At 44.5% G+C, this 20,319-nt stretch overlaps 1 protein-coding gene across 1 annotated transcript in view; it reads left to right on the top strand.

The window, feature by feature from the left end:
- Positions 1-96: 96 nt before the first annotated feature.
- Positions 97-20,319, top strand: part of LOC139910268 (zinc finger protein AEBP2-like) — a 25,319-nt gene continuing 5,096 nt past the window's right edge. Inside the window, exons 1-6 of the mRNA XM_071897521.2 lie at positions 97-698; positions 1,412-1,622; positions 2,481-2,588; positions 2,739-2,925; positions 6,022-6,146; positions 14,806-14,873. Of these exons, the coding sequence (XP_071753622.1) occupies positions 163-698; positions 1,412-1,622; positions 2,481-2,588; positions 2,739-2,925; positions 6,022-6,146; positions 14,806-14,873 (1,235 nt within the window). The 5' untranslated portion in view covers positions 97-162. The remainder of the gene's footprint in view (positions 699-1,411; positions 1,623-2,480; positions 2,589-2,738; positions 2,926-6,021; positions 6,147-14,805; positions 14,874-20,319) is intronic.

The raw sequence follows: 20,319 nt of genomic DNA, 5'->3' as shown, positions 1-20,319 counted from the left end.
CGTCAGGGCCGCCCCGCCCCCTGCCGCCTCGTCCAACCAGAGAGCCGACAGTGTGGTTTGTCACAGCCTTCCTTCTGCACTAGGACATTTGACGTTGCTACAGGGAAATTTTAATACCGAAAGTGTCCCCGGGTACAGGATACAGGTAGGCCCGCTATTGAAATGGCTGCTACCGCTACGGAAGAAACACCAGCGTTGAGTATAAAGGACGATGAGCCGCTTGCAGAGAAAACCGCGGAGGAGGGCCAGGAGAAAGAGAAAGGCCTTCCAGAGCCGAAAATAGAGGAACCAGGCGGTGGCGTAGAGCCGAAAATGGAAGAGGCGGACGGCGAGCCTGGCGAGGAGAAGCCCGCTGCAGCGGCAGAAGAGGCCGCGGCCGAGGCGGTGACAGAAGCTGCTGTAACGGCTAACCAGGAGGCTACAGCCGCTCCTGAAGAACCAGAGCAGAAGTCAGAGCCACAGCAAAGTCCGGGGGATTGCAATGAACCTGCCAGCGACAACACAGTTAAAGACATTAAGGAGGAACAAAGAGAGGAAAGCCGGTCTCCAGGGATAGACTGCGAAAAGAGCAAAACGGTTTGTGAAGACGGGGAGAAGCCCAGCGGTGGAAGCGGGGAGCTCGGCGACAAGAGGCGGCCGAGTGTTGAGATGTCATCCTCGGACGGTGAACCGTTGAGCCGGATGGACTCCGAGGACAGGTTGGGTTGGGGAAATTCATCTTGACCAGTTTTGGCTGGGTAACGCGTTACAGTAATGTCATTGCCGCCCCCCAATAACGAGTAGAGTAGGCTAACGAAATATTAGGTCAGTCTCAGTGATAGTAACGTTAGCACTTATCACCAAAAAAGTAAGTCATTTCTAACATACAGGTGGAATACACCCCCCGATTCGTTTTCTTTTTAACTAGTCGTCGTGTTCTCATACTAGTTTAGATGAGAAATCTTAGAAACGTGTATCTCTACTCAGATTTTGTTGATAAAAAGGATGACAATTATGGTGGTGGAACGAATTGGTGTTCCCATGGAGTAGTGAAGTTTCATTAGTTTTGAAATGACTGATGAGTAAACTGTTACTTTTTGTGTTACCAGCCCAAATACTGATCTTGACAGCACTGCAAGCCAATCGTAGTGCTAGGAGCATTGAAACGCATTGAGAAGGCAATATATTTGATTTAGTATGAGTGATAACAGCGGCATGCGTGCAAAATCAGTGTCTGCCCTGAGGTTTCACGCATACTAGCTACTTAATGCGGCTAGTAACATCTGCACCTGTCCCTCAAGGCTGTGGAAAGCCTGATTGGGAATATTAAGATGGTGTTGATGGCCTCATTTCTCATGTTTTATAACTGTGGACCTGTATTCTGTCTCTCTCTCCCCCTCCCTCCCTGGCTCTCTCCCTCCCTCTCTCTCAGTATCAGCAGCACCCTGATGGAAATGGAGAGCACGGTGTCCAGCGGGCGCTCCACCCCTGCCATGATGAACGGACAGGGCAGCGCCAGCTCCTCCGGGACCAAGACGGTGGCCTATACCTGCTGTTGGGACCTCTGCCCGGAGTGCTTCAACTCCAGCCCCGACCTGGCCGAGCACATCAGGGGCATTCACGTGGATGGGCAGAGAGGAGGGGTCAGTAGGCCTGGACTTGTGGACGACTTGTTGATTTCTTCCTTTATTCTGGCTCACAGGTGTCGTAGCGAGCTAGACCTCCCATCCAGCTGTAGCTGGAAGGTGACTGTCTAGATGGAGCTGAACAATGTGTGAAAGTTTTATTGGTGGCCAGATATTTCAGTCAAATGAGGGTAGCCAGTGTCATTAAGTTGCTACGCACTCATAATTTACCTGATGTACAACAACATGACAAACTTAAATATTAATGCCCATCGTTTTGACCAAGCAGTGGACGCAGGTGTAAGCGAGCTTGGCCTTGTTGTGAAAGCCAAGCAGGTCATCTATATAACTTTTAAAAAAGGTTTTCTACATGTTGTAATGTGCAATTCATTTTCAAGTTCTGCTCACACAGTCTACATAAGGTTTTACAAATTCAATCAGCTATGACGTTTGTTTGTTGCTTGCTGACATTTTCTTTCTCTCTCGACAATGACAAGACGTATCAGAAAATGCTCCAATCACAACAACACCTGCCTCCTCAGGTGACGCTATCGCTGTAGACAGCATCAAACAAAGCCCCCTGGTTAGGACCAGACGAGCTCACAGACTCTCCCTTTGAGAAATCCCTCTTTTGCTTTCTCGCTAACAAAGCCCTCTGTGTAACTACCGCCTCTCTTCCACCATTTATTTTGCAACCTGTCACTCTTTTTCTCTTTCTCTTCTAACCCCTCTCCTGTATCTTCTTTCTCTTTGTCTAATTCCCTACTCTCATATATCCACTTCTCCTGTGGTAGTGAAAGACCCTCTCTTTGTGTGTGCGTCTGCATGTCTGTGTGTGTGTGTGTGTGTGTGTGTGTGTGTCTGTCTGTTCCTCAGGTGTTTGTGTGTCTGTGGAAGGGTTGTAAGGTGTACAACACACCGTCTACCAGTCAGAGTTGGCTGCAGAGACACATGCTGACCCACAGTGGGGACAAGCCATTCAAGGTACGACTCCAAGAGCTCTGACATGATGTACATTCTCTAGTTTTCCAGCCTTTTCATCTGTAATTGTAACAATTGTAACAATCAATGAAGTATGATGATGTTTTGGGAGACCTATCCCCAACCTGCTGTGTCCTTTCTGCTTTGCTGCAGTGTGTAGTTGGGGGCTGCAATGCCAGCTTTGCCTCGCAGGGAGGGCTGGCACGCCATGTACCGAGTCACTTCAGCCAGCAGAGCTCCTCCAAAATGTCCAGCCAGGCCAAACTCAAGGAGGAGTCGCCCTCCAAGGCCGGACTCAACAAGAGGAAGAAACTCAAGAACAAACGCAGGCGCTCCCTACGTATGTACCTAGCTGACACAACAACTAACTTCTTTCTAACCAATTTCTCAATGTGATTTCATACTTTTTTCTTTTTTTGTCAAGGATTACAAGTGTAACAGGATTTCCAGGCATTGTGGGATGAATTGTAACACCTTTCTAAATAGTGCTTTGGCTATGTGACATTTTTCGCTCACAGCTTAGCTGTGAACTTATCTTGTGAGCAGAGGCTGTGTGCAGTGTGTCTAAAGAGATGTTTTCAGCTTCTGACCTCCCGCATCCCTTTGGTAAAGAAGCTAGAGCTGGACCACACACACACTCACAGGCAGACACACACAGGAACAGACACATCTGCCTCATGAAAAGCCAGGCTGACAGATTTCCCCCAGGGCAATTTGAAGGGATGTTTTGGCATTTCACAGAACAACTGTGAGTTTACTGCTGGAGCTTCTCTCTCCCAGCCGGGTGTCTGTGTTCAGGTAGCTAGTTAGCTCCCTGGGGGCAGGCTCAGCCTCACATGGTTCTGTCTATCACAGCATCACACAATCTGGGCTTCAGCGTTTTTGTTCGCTTGTACCCCTCTGCTTGACTTGGTTCAGTATGTCTCTGGAATTGAGAGGATTCTAGGAAATGGCCATGAAGTGGTAGCTGATGTATAACTGTGTGAGATGAAGTGCAAAAGAAAGATCTACATCAAGGTAGTGTTTCTGCATTCCTCTCTTTGTAACTGCAGGGATGTCACTTTTTTGTCGGTCCTGTGGATCTGCCATGATGTTGCAGCAGAGCTCTGTCTCATATCTTTACACACACACATGCACACACACAAGCTTTTACTCTTTATCTTAATTAGGGGTTCCAAGCACCGCAGAGGCTGGAACCCTATTGTTTTTGTTAGGAGTTTTTCTTCTGCTTCTTTTTCGTCTTAAAAACAATCTGGAGCTGAGACCGTAAATCCCAGAACCCCCAATTTTAGTGGATTGGTTTAAAATCTCCCCCACTACTCAGCCAAGAAAATTACACTAGTTGTCAGATAGTGGCGCTGTCAGAAGCAACTTTATGTTTTAGCCAATAACTCCTGAACCGTATGGTGTAGAATCTCTCTTTTTTTTGCTATGAACACAGCAATTAAATAATGGGTTATAGCTGGATACTACAATGCATTTTGTGGTGATCCAATATTCATTAAAAAATAAATTCAATAAGGTTTACAGATACAAAACAGCACCTTCTGTGATCAGTACTTTTTATTCTCATAGGCAGGTCAAAATCAAGTTTCTGATCTGATCTTACGTATGCGAAAAAAACTTAAGCCAGGTGATGCTAGCCCAGATCGATTAGTGCAATTGAAAACAACACAAGATGGCATTTTGCAATCAACAGGTGGATAATTGAAAAGGGAGAGTCACTATTCCTATGCTCATATAAGAGATTATTCATCTCAACTCCCACACCACTGAATATCCACAGATTGACTTATGAGCATTTCACCTTCCAAAAGCTCCTACCTGCCAAATCAATGTATGTGCGTGAATGTGAACCTCAAAGTGCTTTGGCGCCTTCATGTGGTGGTAATGTTCAACAACAGCTCAAACACAAATCTTTTTCCTCTCTCCACACAAGTGGGATTTCAAAAGAAAGGATCACTGGTCTGGGTGTGTGACAGAGACATTTTAGAAAGTCAGTATGGTACATGGCTGTACCTTATATAGCCAGGGGAGAGGTGGTCTTCACCACTGAAAATTAACTGGGAAAATTCTTCTTGGCAGGACCGCAGTACTGCAACCGGCTGCTTGGTTTCTGCATTCGGAGGTCAGGTGCATGTGGGTTTTTTTTATTACTCTTGCAAAGTTGACTAATCAAAGTTCACACACATATTTGTGAAGGGGTTCCAAAGTGCAATATCTCAGGCATCTGTGTGTGTTTGACCCATGGGCTTGGACCCTGCTAATGGCTGCTTGCGGTGATTTGGGTTTGCTTCTCTCTAGTCTCTTGTCATTAATTGTATGTTTTATGTCCTTTGTTGCTGTGTAGAGCACTCTGTTGTTATTCAAAGTGCTTTATAGAAAATTTTGGCTTGACTTGTTTATTACTTGGTTGATTTTTCCCACTCCCTTGGCATTGGCACTAAAGCATTAGCTGTTTATGGAGATGATGGGAAGGAGAGCACGCTGTCTGGACCTGCTGTAGATCTATTGGTCATAATGTGTTACTGTGTGTTACAGGTTCCCATTGGTCATGGGATTCCTGGAATATCATGGAATTTGAGGTGTATTCCAGACAGGGAAAGTCAGAAAATTGATAAATTCCCTGAAGAAGTCAGCATATTACAAATGGGTCACTTTACAGGAATATACCCAAATGTATTTTACAATTTGTTTCACACATTTACTGCATTAGATGATGGTTTTCAGCTGTTTTCAAACATTGTATGGCCACTTCTCCTGTAGGGGAAACCGCACTCTTTACTAGGGTTTATTAAATATTGGATGGCCAGTCAGTGCCATCCACCACCAATTTGATAGAGGTTCCTCCCTGACCATAGCTACATAAAAACAATCTATAAAACCTGCAATGATATTCTTTGCACATTTTATTTATTCATTTAATTTTTCAACAATGGTTTTTGTAAAATAATTTTTAATTTCAAGTTAGGAATATATCCAAGAAATATTTTCATTAGTATGGTTTTCAGTGGAGACTATTAGTGTCCCATGGTCTAATTGCTATTTCAGAGGCTTTTCCACCCTTCCAAGGGTCAAATTCTGGGGAGAAACACAGAATACTTGTAATTTTTTGGCATGAAAATGGTGAAATTTAAAATATTTAATACCGACACAAAATATTGGCTATTAGCAGCTTTGATGCAAAAATATTGGCACAGGTTTCCAAACACCCATATCGGTCGAACCCACCTTTTTATCCCTTAGGAACTTTTCTTAGCTGAAACACATTAACAATCGGGAAGGAATAACATATTTAGGTCATGGTAGCACTCTGACTTGGTCATGGAAAGGCATGGAAAAGTCAAGGAATTTTACAGCAGGGCCGCAGTGGGAACCCTGGTGTTCTGTTTGTGGGACTTTGCTCTCATCCCTGTCTGTCCCCCTCTCCCTCCAGCGAGGCCCCACGACTTCTTCGACGCCCAGACCATGGACGCCATCCGCCACAGGGCCATCTGCCTCAACCTGGCCACCCACATCGAGAGCGTGGGCAACGGCCACAGCGTGGTCTTCCACAGCACGGTGAGTCTGTCTGCAGTTTCACTAGTTTTCAATAAATGTCTCCCTCTTGCCATGCGTTTCCATGTCAATGATGTTGAAGATGGCCAGTAGCAGGGGGAAATTTGTGAGACTGAGGGTGAAGAAGGATAGCATTCTCTTTGTTTGGAGAAATGATCTGAAGCATTCCCCCCGGTTGACTACTGAATTTATGTAAAATATTTGCAAAAACAACAATTTACATGGTTAACTTGCATGGAGGTGTGCATGCTGAAACGTGAAAATGTTCTGCAGAAAACAAAATCTCACTTTAAAGCATCACAATATTCAATGAATGAATGAATACTTGTGTTGCAGTACCAAAATGTGGGTTTGGTTTCAGATATATTACTACATAGTTATATAAGCATGGTAGAGTTCAAATGAAGCCCTAGAATCAGTAGACAAAGAGTTTTGTCTGACATGAATCTGTGATAAAGATACATTTGTTTTTAATACCTTTTGAAGTTGCTTAAGGGGAAATTAAGTTTGTCCTAAGTTTAAACAGCTCACTTTTTATTCTATTACTTTATTATTTTACAAATGAAAACTCCAAGGACATATAAGGAGGTAGATAATCTCCTGGCATTATAAGCATTCTGATTGAGAAATATTTTCCTTCTAAACCATTTTCAATCTCTATCTTGAAAAGGTCTATGATTTAGTAGTACTGTTACAATACACAGAACAAAGCAATATCAGAACACAGCTCAGACACTGCTGAAAACATAATTAACATACAGAAACATCAGAAAGTCAAGTGAGTTTTTTTTTGTTCTGTCCAAGTCCTCATCACAAAAGGAATTATAGATGGACTCTAGTCCTTTGATGCGCCTGGTTGTTTGGGACTCTTTGGGACAGATTTTTTGTGACCGTCTTTTTGTAATTTTCTTTTCAGACAACAGGGGGCATTAGAGACTCACTTAAAAAAAAAAATTGGCTTTCGATCACTGCAGATTTTCTCAATGCACTTGAAGTGAACCTTGTGAATTGCCCCAAGGCTTAATGTTGTTTTTCTCTGAATCAAGCCTCACAGAAAAGACAATTGGCTTGTTTTTGTGTATGGTGCTCGGTTCATTCTGAGCCTCGTGTGCGATACATTATTAATGAGCTCTAAAGTGCATTTGCACCATCCGAAAGCCCACGTGATACTGAGGGCATATATGAGCACACACAGAGAGACAGAGATTTTTTTTTTCAGTGGAAGATTCTCCATCTCTCACTGACAAAGGCTTCAAAGCCGAGTTGGTGAATGAATTTTAGATTAGTGGGGAGTTTAGCTATGATGGCATTTTGCATGTGGAGGGTGAATGGCAGATTTTTTTTTTTTTCAATGACTGCTATTCTTGTGCAGTTCCTCTAGGGAGCGCTGTGTCTCCTGTTGAAGAAGCCCAAATTGCAGGATGATATTATTTTTTCCTTAAAAGCAGAAACAAGTAAAGGTCATCATTTGCTGCATAACTCTCTCTCTCTCTCCCTCTCTCTCTGTCTCTCTTTGACATACACACATAAACACACACACTCCCACTCACTTGTTTCTCAGCACAGTGTCCCATCATATTCATATAGCAGCTAACTCGTTACTCAGTTAAGTCTTAAGTAAATGGAGAAGGAGTTGCAGTTGACAGTGGTCAGAAATCTCTAACTTGTTATATCTGCCTGTAGAGCTTTGGAGAGACAGTTTGTCATTTGGTGGTGTTTTTTCCCCAAGGAGTCCATGACTGCATACTATATTTTACATTTAGAGAGGATGTGCCATTCTGCCGTGCTGCTGTGGCATGCCACCGCTGCCTAATCTAGCAGAGACAATTAGAGTGTGTGCATGAGTAAAGGAACTCCACATTTGCACCCCTAAGAGGAAAGTGACAACAGGACCTAGGGCACTCCAGATGTGGAATTAAACAGCACAGATTCACACACTCACACACTCGTACACATTGTAGTCACAGTCAGGGTAGCATGACTGTACTCATAGATAAAAAAAAATAGAGATCAAAGGACCAAAACAATAAGTGCAGATTTGAAGGTATGTATATGATGCTGTTTATGTGATGACAGATGTGAGTCATCACAGAGAGGAGCAGATAATCTATAGCTTGTATAGGGTTTTATCTGTGTGTGTGTGTGTGTACAGGTATATGATACACCTGCAGGTTATATAGGCATGTGAAAGATGCACAGTGAAAGATAGCCATGAAGCCATGTCTTGCATCTTTTGCACATGTGGCTGACTCATGCTTAATACAGTTCCACTTGCAAGATTGTAAGCACTTGTAAGAATGCACAATGTTGAATGGATTTTTAGACGAACTCACTGCTAATGTTGCACAGTTCCTGTCCATGTTTAAGTGTAGCTAAGAGTGTTAACATCGGTGCTATCATTGCTATAGTATGGCTCTGCTCTCAGCTCAGTCCCTCTCCTCTTTTCTGCTCTGCTCCGCTCCTGGAAACCTCAACTGCTCGCCACCGGCCAAGAATTTTAAAAGAGGTGCTCAGAAAAAAAAACCCATGAAGATAAAGCTTGGGAAGAGGTTAAGAGAGGTAACCGCATATTTGGACACAGACTGAGAAGGAGGAAGAACGAGCCAGGGGAGGGAGAGAGAGAAAGGGAGAGAAAGAGAGAGACTGAGAAAGAGAGAGCAAGGAAAAGGGGTGAAACGAAGGTCGGGGTCATGGAATCGGAAGGAGATCTGGCAGTGTCGGGCATCCATTCTTCTTCTCTCTGACCCCTGGAGGACTGTGGTTGAGAGGGACGGGGGTGCTGCGTCAGACTCCCGGCCCCAGCGGACCCTCCCAGGCCTGGGGAAAAGGAACAGAGCCATGGGGGTCCTGTGGAGTTTGGCCAGTGGGCCTGCTGACACACCGGAGCTCCTCAGCCATGTTTATGGTGGAATATTTTTGTTATTGCGCCAATCTGCGTCATCCACAGCTTGACCCCCTGACACTAGACAGGCACCCAGATTTAGCAGGCCTGTCCTCCCCCGGTTCTGGCCCTGCATTTTTCACTGCCTTGAGTGCCTTGTTTTGGAGCCACACTAATATCCAGTTCTCACTCCCTACTCTTCTCTCTCTCTCTCTCTCTCTCTCTCTCTCTCTCTCTCTCTCTCTCTCTCTCTCTCTCTCTCTCTCTCTCTCTCTCTCTCTCTCTCTCTCTCTCTCTCTCTCTCTCTCTCTCTCTCTCTCTCTCTCTCTCTCTCTCTCTCTCTCTCTCTCTCTCCCTCCCTCCCTCTCTTAAAAGATAGATTAAGATCGATCCCTCAAGACACAGAGACCTGACGTGATCAAACCATTCAGCTCACACATCACTGACTTCATGCTTCTTAAAAACAGACCTGCGTCTTCACTTTCTGCCTTTACATACATGGTCACGGCCCCTTTAAGTGTGGCCCGGACTAATAAACATTAACCTGGCGCTGTGAGGAGCCCAAGGCCACAGGCTGACTCCCATGCTTCTTTAATTAAAAGGGCAATAAAGCAGCTGCTGGTGTGCTGAGTCTCAGCAGCGGGGCTCGGGACAGAGATGGCGGGGCCCGTTGCGACCAGCGCAGAATTCAGCCCAACGCTGCAGCAGGGCCTGTTGTTGTTGGACGGGGCTTGGAATAGGCCACCTCTCTTCCCCTCCCTTCGTGTGGATGTAGGTGTGGCTGTGCATTGCAGCAGTAGCCAGCCAAACCCTGGTGGGGAGCTAGCTGAGAGCCTCTCGGGAGACAGGCGCTAGTCCACAGCCGGCCTCTGGAAGGCTCCTACCCAAATCAAACACTCCTCACAGTACGATCAAGATACAGTGGAGGCAGATAAACGAGAGTAATGCGAGATACAGTGTGAATTTATCAGCTTTACTGGGACTTATGGCCAGGAAAAGCTGGGAGGGAACTTTTAAAACTTTTAAAGATTGCTTTTGAAACGTCAAATAGGGGCCTTCTTCTGTGTAATGGCTATTTAAGTTTCCACAAGCAGTACAGCAAGAAGAGTATGTTTTGATTGTGTATTTGGGTAGATTGTGTCTGTGTGTCTGTCTGTCGGCAGTAAATAATGTCTAGTCTGGCCTATCACTCAAATCCAGCAACAGCAGAAGTCTCCACTTAAGTACCCTACAAAGTCAAACTGCAGTAACTCATCTTTATGTGTTTTAAAGGTCAAAGGTCATGGCTAGCGTTTAGATTTCATATTAACAAAAATTATCTGCATAAATGATATGAAATGATGTATCAACAATATTCTGTCGGAAAAGGAGATGAATGCATTTTCTCAGTTTCATTGCTCACGCAGTTACTGCTGTTTGGCTTTGTAGGGCATTAATTGCCAAGCTTGTTCCCCCTCTCGCCCTGCCGCTCAAAGGGTAACTTGCCAACTCTGAAATACTCATCTTTCTGAAAGACAGAAAGATGAGTATACACAAACGTGTCCGTAGCTAACAGTCGGCTGCTATTTGCAAAACTTCTCCCAGACAAGTATAAAGGCACCAACCCAGCAACAACAAAATTCATATCTCTTAACCTTTTGCATCTCTCTTCCAAAAAAGTTAATCAAGCTGGAGCCAAACAAGCCTGTTTTCATCCCTCAAAATGCCTGCCAGACAACTCTATAACTATCAGCCTGTCAAAATATAAATATAAATCCACACACCGGTTTATCATCCCCAAAGCCCCTCCTGTATTGGTAGCAAAAAGGTATTTCCTAACATATTAGCCGGTCTTCCATAACAAGTTAATCAAGCTGCCAGACAACTCTATGGGTAGCAGCCTGCCTAAAGCAAATAATGTCCCCTAACATTATCCTTGTCTTCCAGACAGGTTTCTAGAACTAACAGCCTAGCAAATGCAAATAGGCCTAATATACTCATGACATGTATCTAGACCTGTTAATCAACATCTATTCTAACGCACCTGTTTGTCTTCCAGACAAGTTAGTAAGTCAAATTCTGACCAGACAGCTCTATAGCTAGCAGCAGAACAAAAACAATTAATATACACAACCACATATGTCTCCCAGACAAGTGAATCAAGCTGTTTTCCTCTTCCTCTTTTTTAAAACTCTTGCCAGGGAAACTATGGCTAGCAGCCAAGCAAAAACAATTAATATATCTCATAACTTATGTCAGACAAGTTACTCAAGGTGTACCCTAACAAACCTGTTTGTGTTTGTGCTCCAGATGAGTTACTTTAAAGTCAAGTCAGAATAAAGTCGACTCTATAGGTAGCAGTCTAGGAAAATAAATGTCTTCTAAAATGTTTTCTTCCAGACAGTTTTGCTCTATGTGGCGATCTCCATGCATACATGTTTAAACATCAAAATTCTAAGTGGACCAAACATACAAATCCTAATATACTATATACCTAATGCTAGCATTAAAAATCTTCAGGTCGTACAATATGCTGCTGCCAGAATCTTGACCAAAACAAGAACATTAGACCACATAATGGCTATCCTTGCCTATCCTCTCCTCCCTACACTGGCGCCCAATTCATGCCAGATATGACTTCAAGGTGCTTATGCTAATATATACAATATTACATGGGCTTGCACCATCCTATTTATCAGATGCACCATATATACCGCCATATGCCCTCCATTCGCAAGATGCTGGATTACTTGTCTATCCCAGCTGTCAAAAACAAAGCTGCAGGCAGCAGAGATTTTTTCCTTCCACGCTCCCTTTCTTTGGAGCAGTCTCCCTGTTGCAATGAGGGATGCAAATTCTACTGATGTCTTTAACTCCAGATTTAAAGCCTATTTAGTTTTCACTATCATGTGGTGAATCTTAGCTTTGCACAATTACTGAAAGTGACTCAGTCTCTTCATCGAGTTACTAGTTAGTTAGTGCTAGTTCCAGTTCCTGCTGATGGGATTTTTTTCCTGGTCTGTGTGCACCTGTTCATTCATGTTGTTACGTGTGTTTGTGGGAGTAAGAGTAAGAGAGTAAGTGGGAGTAAGCAAATGAGTTCTTCTGCTGTCTGTATGGCTGCATTTACTATCTTTTCTTTTAATTTTGTGGCTGCGACTGGGCAGTATTAGCTTCCTTTGTGGTCCTCGACTCTTTCTCCCTTCTTGCCTGTGTTGTAAGTTGTTGTTGTCTGAGTTGGCGCTGATGCCCCGCGCCAGACCTGGACGTTTCATCCAAGCGTTGTTCATTCTCCGTGTTTTGTTTATGTTCAATTTTTTTAAAAAGTATTTAATCTGAGCCCACTCTTGGCACCCATTACATGCCTGACCCTCCTGGAATGGGGATTGCTCTCAGTGAGGCCCTTCCCAATGGCTCTTCCATGGTTTTTTTCCTAATGAGGTTTTCATTAAGAGTTTAAGGGGCGTGTCGTTTTCATTTATTGTTTCATAATATGGGCGTTGCGAAGCCCTTTGAGACTGTAACCATCATAAAGGGCTATTCAAATAATCTTGCCTTAAAATACAAGGCCATAATGCTGTACTACACACAGCAATTTGGTGACATATCAGTTTTGTTTTAAAATTTGGTCTGTGCATTTAGAGGAAACACTATCGCGCATCACAAGGCCACGGCTCTTCAGCAGTAGGGCAAATGGTGGACTTTGACACAGAGTTGTCCATTTCTGAGATGTTGATTTTAACAAAAAAAATTGACCTTTGTAACTGTTTTTTCACATATATCTGTTTTGTATATACTCAAAGAGAAAGGCATCATATTATAATCTGTTTTTGACCAGCTGCTTCTTGTCGTACAATATGTGGTCAATATGTGGTCCTCCAAAGTTTTACAATAGCCGTGTTCAGAGTCAAGATGCAAGTACATGCAAATGAATTGCAGCAGCATCTTGAGGTTGTTGGGGTTACCGTGCACGGCTCCTGCCAGGCTGTCGTGTGTGATGTCTGTGTGCCGCCGTGCCTCTCTGCATTCATCCCTAACTAAGGAGCAGACCTCAACACACCATGGGCTGGGTAGCGTCCCATCACAGCCCCGGATTTCACCCAGGAAAACTAATGGCGTGTGCGCGGATACACAAGCGCTGGGCACCTGTGTGATCCGAATAAACAAACCTTCAGACAGCAAGGCCTCAGATTGATCCCTAAAAAGAGTTGCACAGATATTCAAAGGGAAGGAAAGGGGTAGTTAAGAAAAAGAAAGTAGGAAGAGAGACAAATAATGATATGTAAATAAGTATTCTTTTCCTGCTGGGCAGAAGAGAAGAACATGGATGTGAGGATAAAAAAATGCAAAATTGTCAGATCAGTGAGATAAATACAACAGATTGAGATTCATAATAATTAATGCGTGTTTGGCTAAAGAGTGGAAGGGCAGGAAGAGCTGTGGGGAGAGGAGGAGAGAGAGATTCTAGGTCTCTGTCTGTCTGTCTCTTTTCTCAGTGGAGCCTCCTCTCTCCTGTCCTCAAACCAGTTTCCATCAATGCCTCAGCCAGTCCCTAGAGTCACAAAAATCATTTCAGATATTCATGTGCGTAAGAGAAGTTCTTCACGTGTGAGCTCATTCACCACCCTAAAAATAGACAACCCTAACAAAAAAGAGCCAATTGACGCAAGAGGTTGTATCTGGAGCTATTTTTGACGATCCTGGTTATTTTTTCTAGCTTTTCTTTTCCCCACTGACAATATTTGTGCAAATTCCAGACCAGTTTTACTATAAACCATCACAGCATGATAGACCAAATGTTATGCAAAAAAAATAGGCCAGCTATCCAGCCAATCTGTTACTGTCCCTACTGTATTTTCAAAAGTAGAAAGACTTTTGGGGCTTTGCAGGCAGATCAAGTCTTAATCCTGTTGAGACCGTAGTTAATTTAGGTAACAAAACTCAATTGCACTTGATATGACTTGCTCTGTTGCTGCAGAAAACAATGGAAACTATCAGACCCAGGCCTGTCTGAGGTGCAGTCTGTGGTGCTGACATTATCCACAAAGAGAGCAATGACTTGTTTATGGCGATCACTGATCACTGTCTAGCCTCATGTATATGTTCCTGGCTCTCAGGAATGTCAGCTATGTGGTCCGCACTTCTCAGTCAAGTCTAGATATTTTTGAGATATCTGGCTTGTGCCTGGATTTAAATGCCTTGTTCTTATATGTTGCAGGGGAATGTGGGATAGATCCCATTGAAAATAGAAATCCTACTGAGCCCTTGCATGCATTATTAAGAGTGCTCACATTGGTTATTAGTGTAATGATCAGCCACTGTATCACTTGGTGAGACGTTTGAAGCACGTAGCCTCATTACTAGGGGGGGGGGGGCGGGGCAGGATGGGGGCATGTCTTTGAAGCCAAGTCTCGACAGACAAATGTTGCAGTAGGGGCCAGACACACTAATGCAAATCTAATGCTGGTAAAAGCACAAATTGGGTTGTACTTTTTGAAATTAGACTATAATCTGTAGATTGAATTCTATTCCAGCACAAGTTTTTGGTGAAATGGCGGTGCACCACCATTTTTGGCCACACCCACTGAGCTGGGATTGACTCTCGTATTGATAAGTTGCTTGTGATTAGTGGAGCTGATTACAGGTTCTTGGGCCACGCATGCCCAAAATAACAGCAATGTGGCAGGGACAAGCTATAGTGGAATGGCAGCGAGAACACAGCAGTAGTCAGTGTCTGAGGTTCTTATTCAGTGTATGGTTTTCTGTAGCATGACTCGTGTCTTTACTTGGTCTTCTCTGCAGGTGCTGGCCAGGAGGAAAGAGGGTTCTGGTAAGGTGAAGGTCCTCCTACACTGGACACCTGAAGACATGTGAGTAAAGCTTGCCCTACGCTATATCTATATATCCTTTACCGTTGTAAAGCCTGGGCTTTTTTTCCTCCTCGAGCAACAGGAGCGTGTACATGCACATAATGCAATATCTACAGTGTATGTGTATCTGTCTCTGATAGTTGTACGATTCTCTTTCCATCCACTCCGGCACTCAACACGCCGGCCTTTCCTTTACGCCAGGACTCACTATAAATCTCCCCAATGTTCCTCTCTTGGCTGAGCTAATGTTTGTCGTGGATAGCTCCCAGTGCGAGGAGCCCAGGTCCCCTTACAGTCCACACCACTGCCTAGCACCTCTGCTTGGAGCCTCGGGGCACTCCTCAAAGGGAGCTGGGGGCATTCATCAGTCATGGTTATCAGCCAGTAGACTCACTCAGTGGTATGATACTCACGTTCACGCCTCAAGTGCTGATGGTGAGAAAACTGGACTAGGCTGATGTCAGAATCTGCCGTGTCCAGCTCCTATCCCTCTATGGGTCTGGCACTGGTTTTGTACCATCTGCTTGGCTTAGTGTAGCTCAGATAAACCTTGGACCAGTCCATTGAAGTGTCTCTTAAACGATGGACTGGGATTCAGAATGAATTGCCGGCCTATATTTCTATGGGTCCCAACTAAACTTCTCATTGAGTCTCAATTTAGTGTGCACACCCATGTCGGTAGAAATTTTGTGCAACCTCTGGACTAACTTGTACTGTAAATCTAGTTCAGCCTATTGGGGCTTGAGCAGCTCAGCCCAATCCTCACTACTATTCACAGCTTAGCCTCACTGAACTCAGCCCGGTGTAGGTGAACCCCGGCACCGCTGAGCCCCAGCTCATTTAAGCCGTTGGGCAGTAGGGCAGCCAGGATCGGCTCTGTGCTAATGAGATGGGTCTCTCTCACAAGGAGAGAGCTTCAGAAGACACCGTGGTCCTCAGCAGGGCTCTGGCCGAGGGGAAGCTCCCACCACACTTCAACACTCCCACACTCCCATTAAAGGGATTGCCTGCACCCCCTCTGAAGATGATCAGAGAGCAGAGCGAGGAAGAAAGTGCGCGAAGGAAGTGGGCGGAGGGGAGAGAGAGGGTGATGGAAAAGAAAGACAGAGGAGGAGCAGCACAGAGGAAAAAAGAAATACTAAGGGCATGATCAAGGAGAGAAGGAAGGAGGTGGAAAAGAAAAAGAGAGGGGGGCATGGAGATACAGAGAGCAAAGACAGCACTGGGCAAAAGAGCCGGGATGATGCAACGTGAAGTAGATTGCAGCTGACAGCTTCCGATGAACATACTGTAGCTAAAGCCCCCCACATCCCCACCCCACCCCCCTCTCAGCCCTCCGCTGCTTCATCCCTCCTTCCCGCCTCTCCCTCTCTCTTTTGTCCCCCCTCTGCTACACCTCTGCAATCTCCTCCTCACCCCACATGTGCTAGCTGAATCGTGCCCATAGAGAGAGAATGTGAGAAAGAGAGAGCGAGAGATGAAGTGCAGTGACCGGGAAAAACTCCTCGGATTAATCCCAATCAGAGAGACAGAGATGGAGATGGATCGAGAGACTCAATGAGAGACAGAGGCAGAATGGATCACGGAAAGAATGGGGCAGACAGAGGATGGAAGAGAGTGAGAGACGGGAGTGGGAGCAAAATGGTTGAGAGAGAGGGTGGGAGAGACAGAGAAATGTGAGGAAGGAGACAGAATGGAACCAGAGCGAGTGAATGATAGAGAGAGAATTGAAGAGAGAGATAGAAAATGAGAGAGAGAGGTCCCTTTTGGGCTCCGTCCATGCAGGAGAAATCAGTGACGCTATTGAGTCATAAATTTGCCCGGCGGCAGGCGAGTGCTCCGGTCATTAATAAGCAAAGCCAATCCATAGAGGGGTGGGGAGGGAGAGACGCATGCTGATGGCTTAAACTGTGAGGGTGGCTGTATTATCCCCTTGCAGTGCAAAGTTTATCAGTTCAATTTAAGAGATTAAAGTGTGTGTGCATGTGTGAACATCCAGGTAGTGATTTTGTGCGAGAGTCTTTTTGCATGTGCGTATGAATGTTTTGAGACACTGAGGGTTGGTTTTAAGTGTGTGACAATGAGTTTCAAGTTAATGTTTAATGTTTGACTCAGTGTAGATCTAGCAATCTAGTGATGTTTTAATTGAAGCTGCACAGTTCCATCAAGTGATATGACCCTTGACACTGAGGTCAAGTGTCTGGACCGTGTGTGTGTGTGTGTATGTGTGTGTATCTTAGTGACTGGCTGTGTGATCAGCAGTGTGAATGTGGGAAGTCATGTTTATTAATGCTGGAGCAAACCATTCACATTCTGACTGACACTCATTAACTCCATTTGGATTAATGAGTAACTCTGATTAACAATTCTGAACATGAACATGCCATTCTGAACATGAACCCAGCAGCAGCTCACTAGGGAAGGAGGGAGGGAAGGAGGGAGGGAGGGAGGGAGGGAAGGAGGGAGGGAGGGGTGACCATGCTTGCTGTCGTATCTTTGACAGATGGTTGAATGGATCCCCTACACGCTGTAGAATACTAAGAATAACAAACAGTAGAATACACAGTCACAGACAGTTAAGGCCTTGAGCAACGAAATTTAAACAGTTAATAAAGTACAAAATAATTATTATTATTAGTAGTAATTATTATTGATTGTATTCAAAAAGCATGCATAATTAACACCGTTTAACGTTTATTGTGCTAAACAAGCAGCCTGTTGAGAACATCTTTCACTTCATCCCCCCCTACACACACACACACACACACACTCATCTCCTCAACATTTTATAAGAACTGAAAAAATTATATTGAGTAAGCTGTGTCCGCCTGTATTTCAATTCATATTGCAATCACAATATTGATGAAATAGTTTTTGTGCAGCTCTATTCAGCACCTTTGCTGTTCAGTCCCATTCTTTCAGCTGGACGAAGTTTTTCTAGAGGCTGCTGTGAGTTGTGCAGGTCCTGAACCAGCTCCACTGCTGCCTGCTCTTTCCTGCTTTGCAAAATAATATAGTTTAAAAGGACATAGGACTTCTCCTGGAGTCATTTTTGCTGAGGTCTAAATATATACAGTAAGCTGTTTTATATGCAGTATGCTGCTTTGTGATGAACTTATTGCTCCTGCCACCACTGGGAGCTTCAAGGCCTGGAGCCAGCCATCAATCCAGGCTGGAAGACTGGGCTCTGCTCTGGCAAGCACCCCCAGTAGCTCTCCCCACAGAGGCCTCACTCACAATATACATTTCTGCCTCATAAAGAAGCCAGCCAAATAACAGTCTCCTGTGGAAAATAAAATAAATCCATTTGTCTTTATTTGGCTTGGTGTGACTGAATGGAGTCTTTGGGTGGAGATGTGGATGATGGTAGGCCCATTTTGTGTATGTGCTGCTACCTGGTTGGTTTGGTCTTTTAAAAGCTGAGAGTGTGTGTGTGTGTGCGCATAAACACGAGTGTATGTGTTTGTATGACACACATCTGTGTGACATGCAGACCCCCCCCCCCCCCCCCCCCAGTGCAGCTCTCCTGTGTGACTCTCATCCATCAGAGCTTAATAACTCATCAGCACCACAACGCACTCTGACATGTTTACAGTGACTTTGGAGTGGAATGTACATACACACATACACACACACACACACACACACGTGTTTACTGCGTGTTTAATGCTCAGCAGGTCCTCCTCTGTCATTGGAGGATTGCCTTGTACGAGGACACTAAGTCACGACTAAACCAAACTTTAATGCTGCTTTGAAGGGGACTGTTTCTTGTCTTCCCACTGCCTCTTCCTCTCAACTCCCCCTTCCTTTTTCCCCACCATTAAAGGGGATAGAGATATTACAGCCACACAACAAAGAATAAAACAACTTTTCAAAAGGGTTACATTTAAGAAACAACTATAACCAAAGAGCCTTCCTCTACACTGGCACTACAATTTGGAGCAGTGTTTCCCTATCTTTAAGATCTATTGGTGCTCTCCCACATCTCAAACATCAACACAACACAAATAATCCCTCCATATGGGTTAAAACCTGGTTAAAACACACGGTTAACCAGACATGTTTTAGCAGATATTAACCAGTCGTCTCTTGCCATCATTTCCCCCATGCTCAAGTACTCCCACACGCATGGGCAATCACTCCATTTCTCGATTGTCCTTTTTCTTTTTTCTACTTTGTACTACTTGTATTCTTTTCCCTCTCTCCATTTAACGGGAAACCTGCTGAGAAGACAGTTTTTTTTCTCGGTGTGTGTGTTTTTGTTTTTTTACTGTGGCAATAAAAATTTAAATTGTGTAGTGTGTTTTATAATTTTGTTACTGCACACTGCTGTGTTTTTAGCTTTTATAAATAAATAAAAGCATAGTGAGTGTAATGTAAGTGTAGAATTCAGTTGAGGAGCAGTAGCTGCCTCACTATCAGATGGGCCAGTCCATTTCTGTTGGAAGCACAGGGGTTGGGAGTTGGGCTTTTTGGCTACATATCATTTGCCTCTGGGCTCTGCTCCCCCATTCTTTTGTTCTCTCTATAACCCCTACACTTTCTGCAACACATGCATGCATGTGTGCACACTCATGTTGGACTGTCATTAACCGGATCTGTGCCTGGGTGTGCATGTGTGTTCACTAGCAGGCCACACACACAACACAAATTCCCAGGAATGATCCTGATTCACATCTGCAGTAATGTACAAATCAAACTTGGGTCATATGCTGGTTGCAAATAATTCTTAGTCATTGTGTTAACTGATGAGTTCCAGATGAGTTGGATTTAGCGCATCAGGACAGTTGAGATTCAGGTAAATTTCAAGTACACTGCTTTGATTGTCTAAACTTTGTGATATTCATTGATATTCATTGTCCTGTATGGCAAACCCCACCCATCTGGTACTTATGTAGGCTAAAACAACCCATAAAACTATAATTTTACCCAGGTCTGGTCCAAATTGTTGTACATTAACTTTACTAAGCTACTTTGCTTTTTTTTTTTATCATTCTCAGTTTTTTTCCCTTCCTCTCTCCCTCTACCTGTCTCGCTTTCTCCTTCTTTCCTCTCTCAATCTCTCTCTGTCTCTTTTGCCCTCTTTTGTTCTCCATCTCTACACACATGCAGTGCTGAATGTACAATGTGTGAAATGCTACCTGCACCCCGTCCCACTGAATGGGCTGACTAGGCGTGTGAGTGAGTGATTTGGCTGGCTGGCTGCCTGCTTGCCTGCCTGCCGCCTGCTGTGTGTGTGTATGTGTGTGTGTGTCTGTGTTTGTGTGTGTGTGTGTGTGTGTGTGTGTGTGTGTGTGTGTGTGTGTATCTGTATCTCTGGGGGCTCCTGTGATGACGCACATGGTGACGGGGGGAATGCTGGGGGTGGAGACGGAGGGGGGCTGGAGGAGGGAGGGGAGGTGCAGTCGACTCGCTAAGCTCTTTGTTTCTCTCCTCTGCACCTCGA

The sequence above is a fragment of the Centroberyx gerrardi genome, chromosome 4 (genome assembly GCF_048128805.1).
Source record: "Centroberyx gerrardi isolate f3 chromosome 4, fCenGer3.hap1.cur.20231027, whole genome shotgun sequence".
NCBI classification, from domain to species: domain Eukaryota; kingdom Metazoa; phylum Chordata; class Actinopteri; order Beryciformes; family Berycidae; genus Centroberyx; species Centroberyx gerrardi.
Note: the sequence above shows the minus strand (reverse complement) of the source record. Positions and strands in the feature narration are given on the sequence as shown.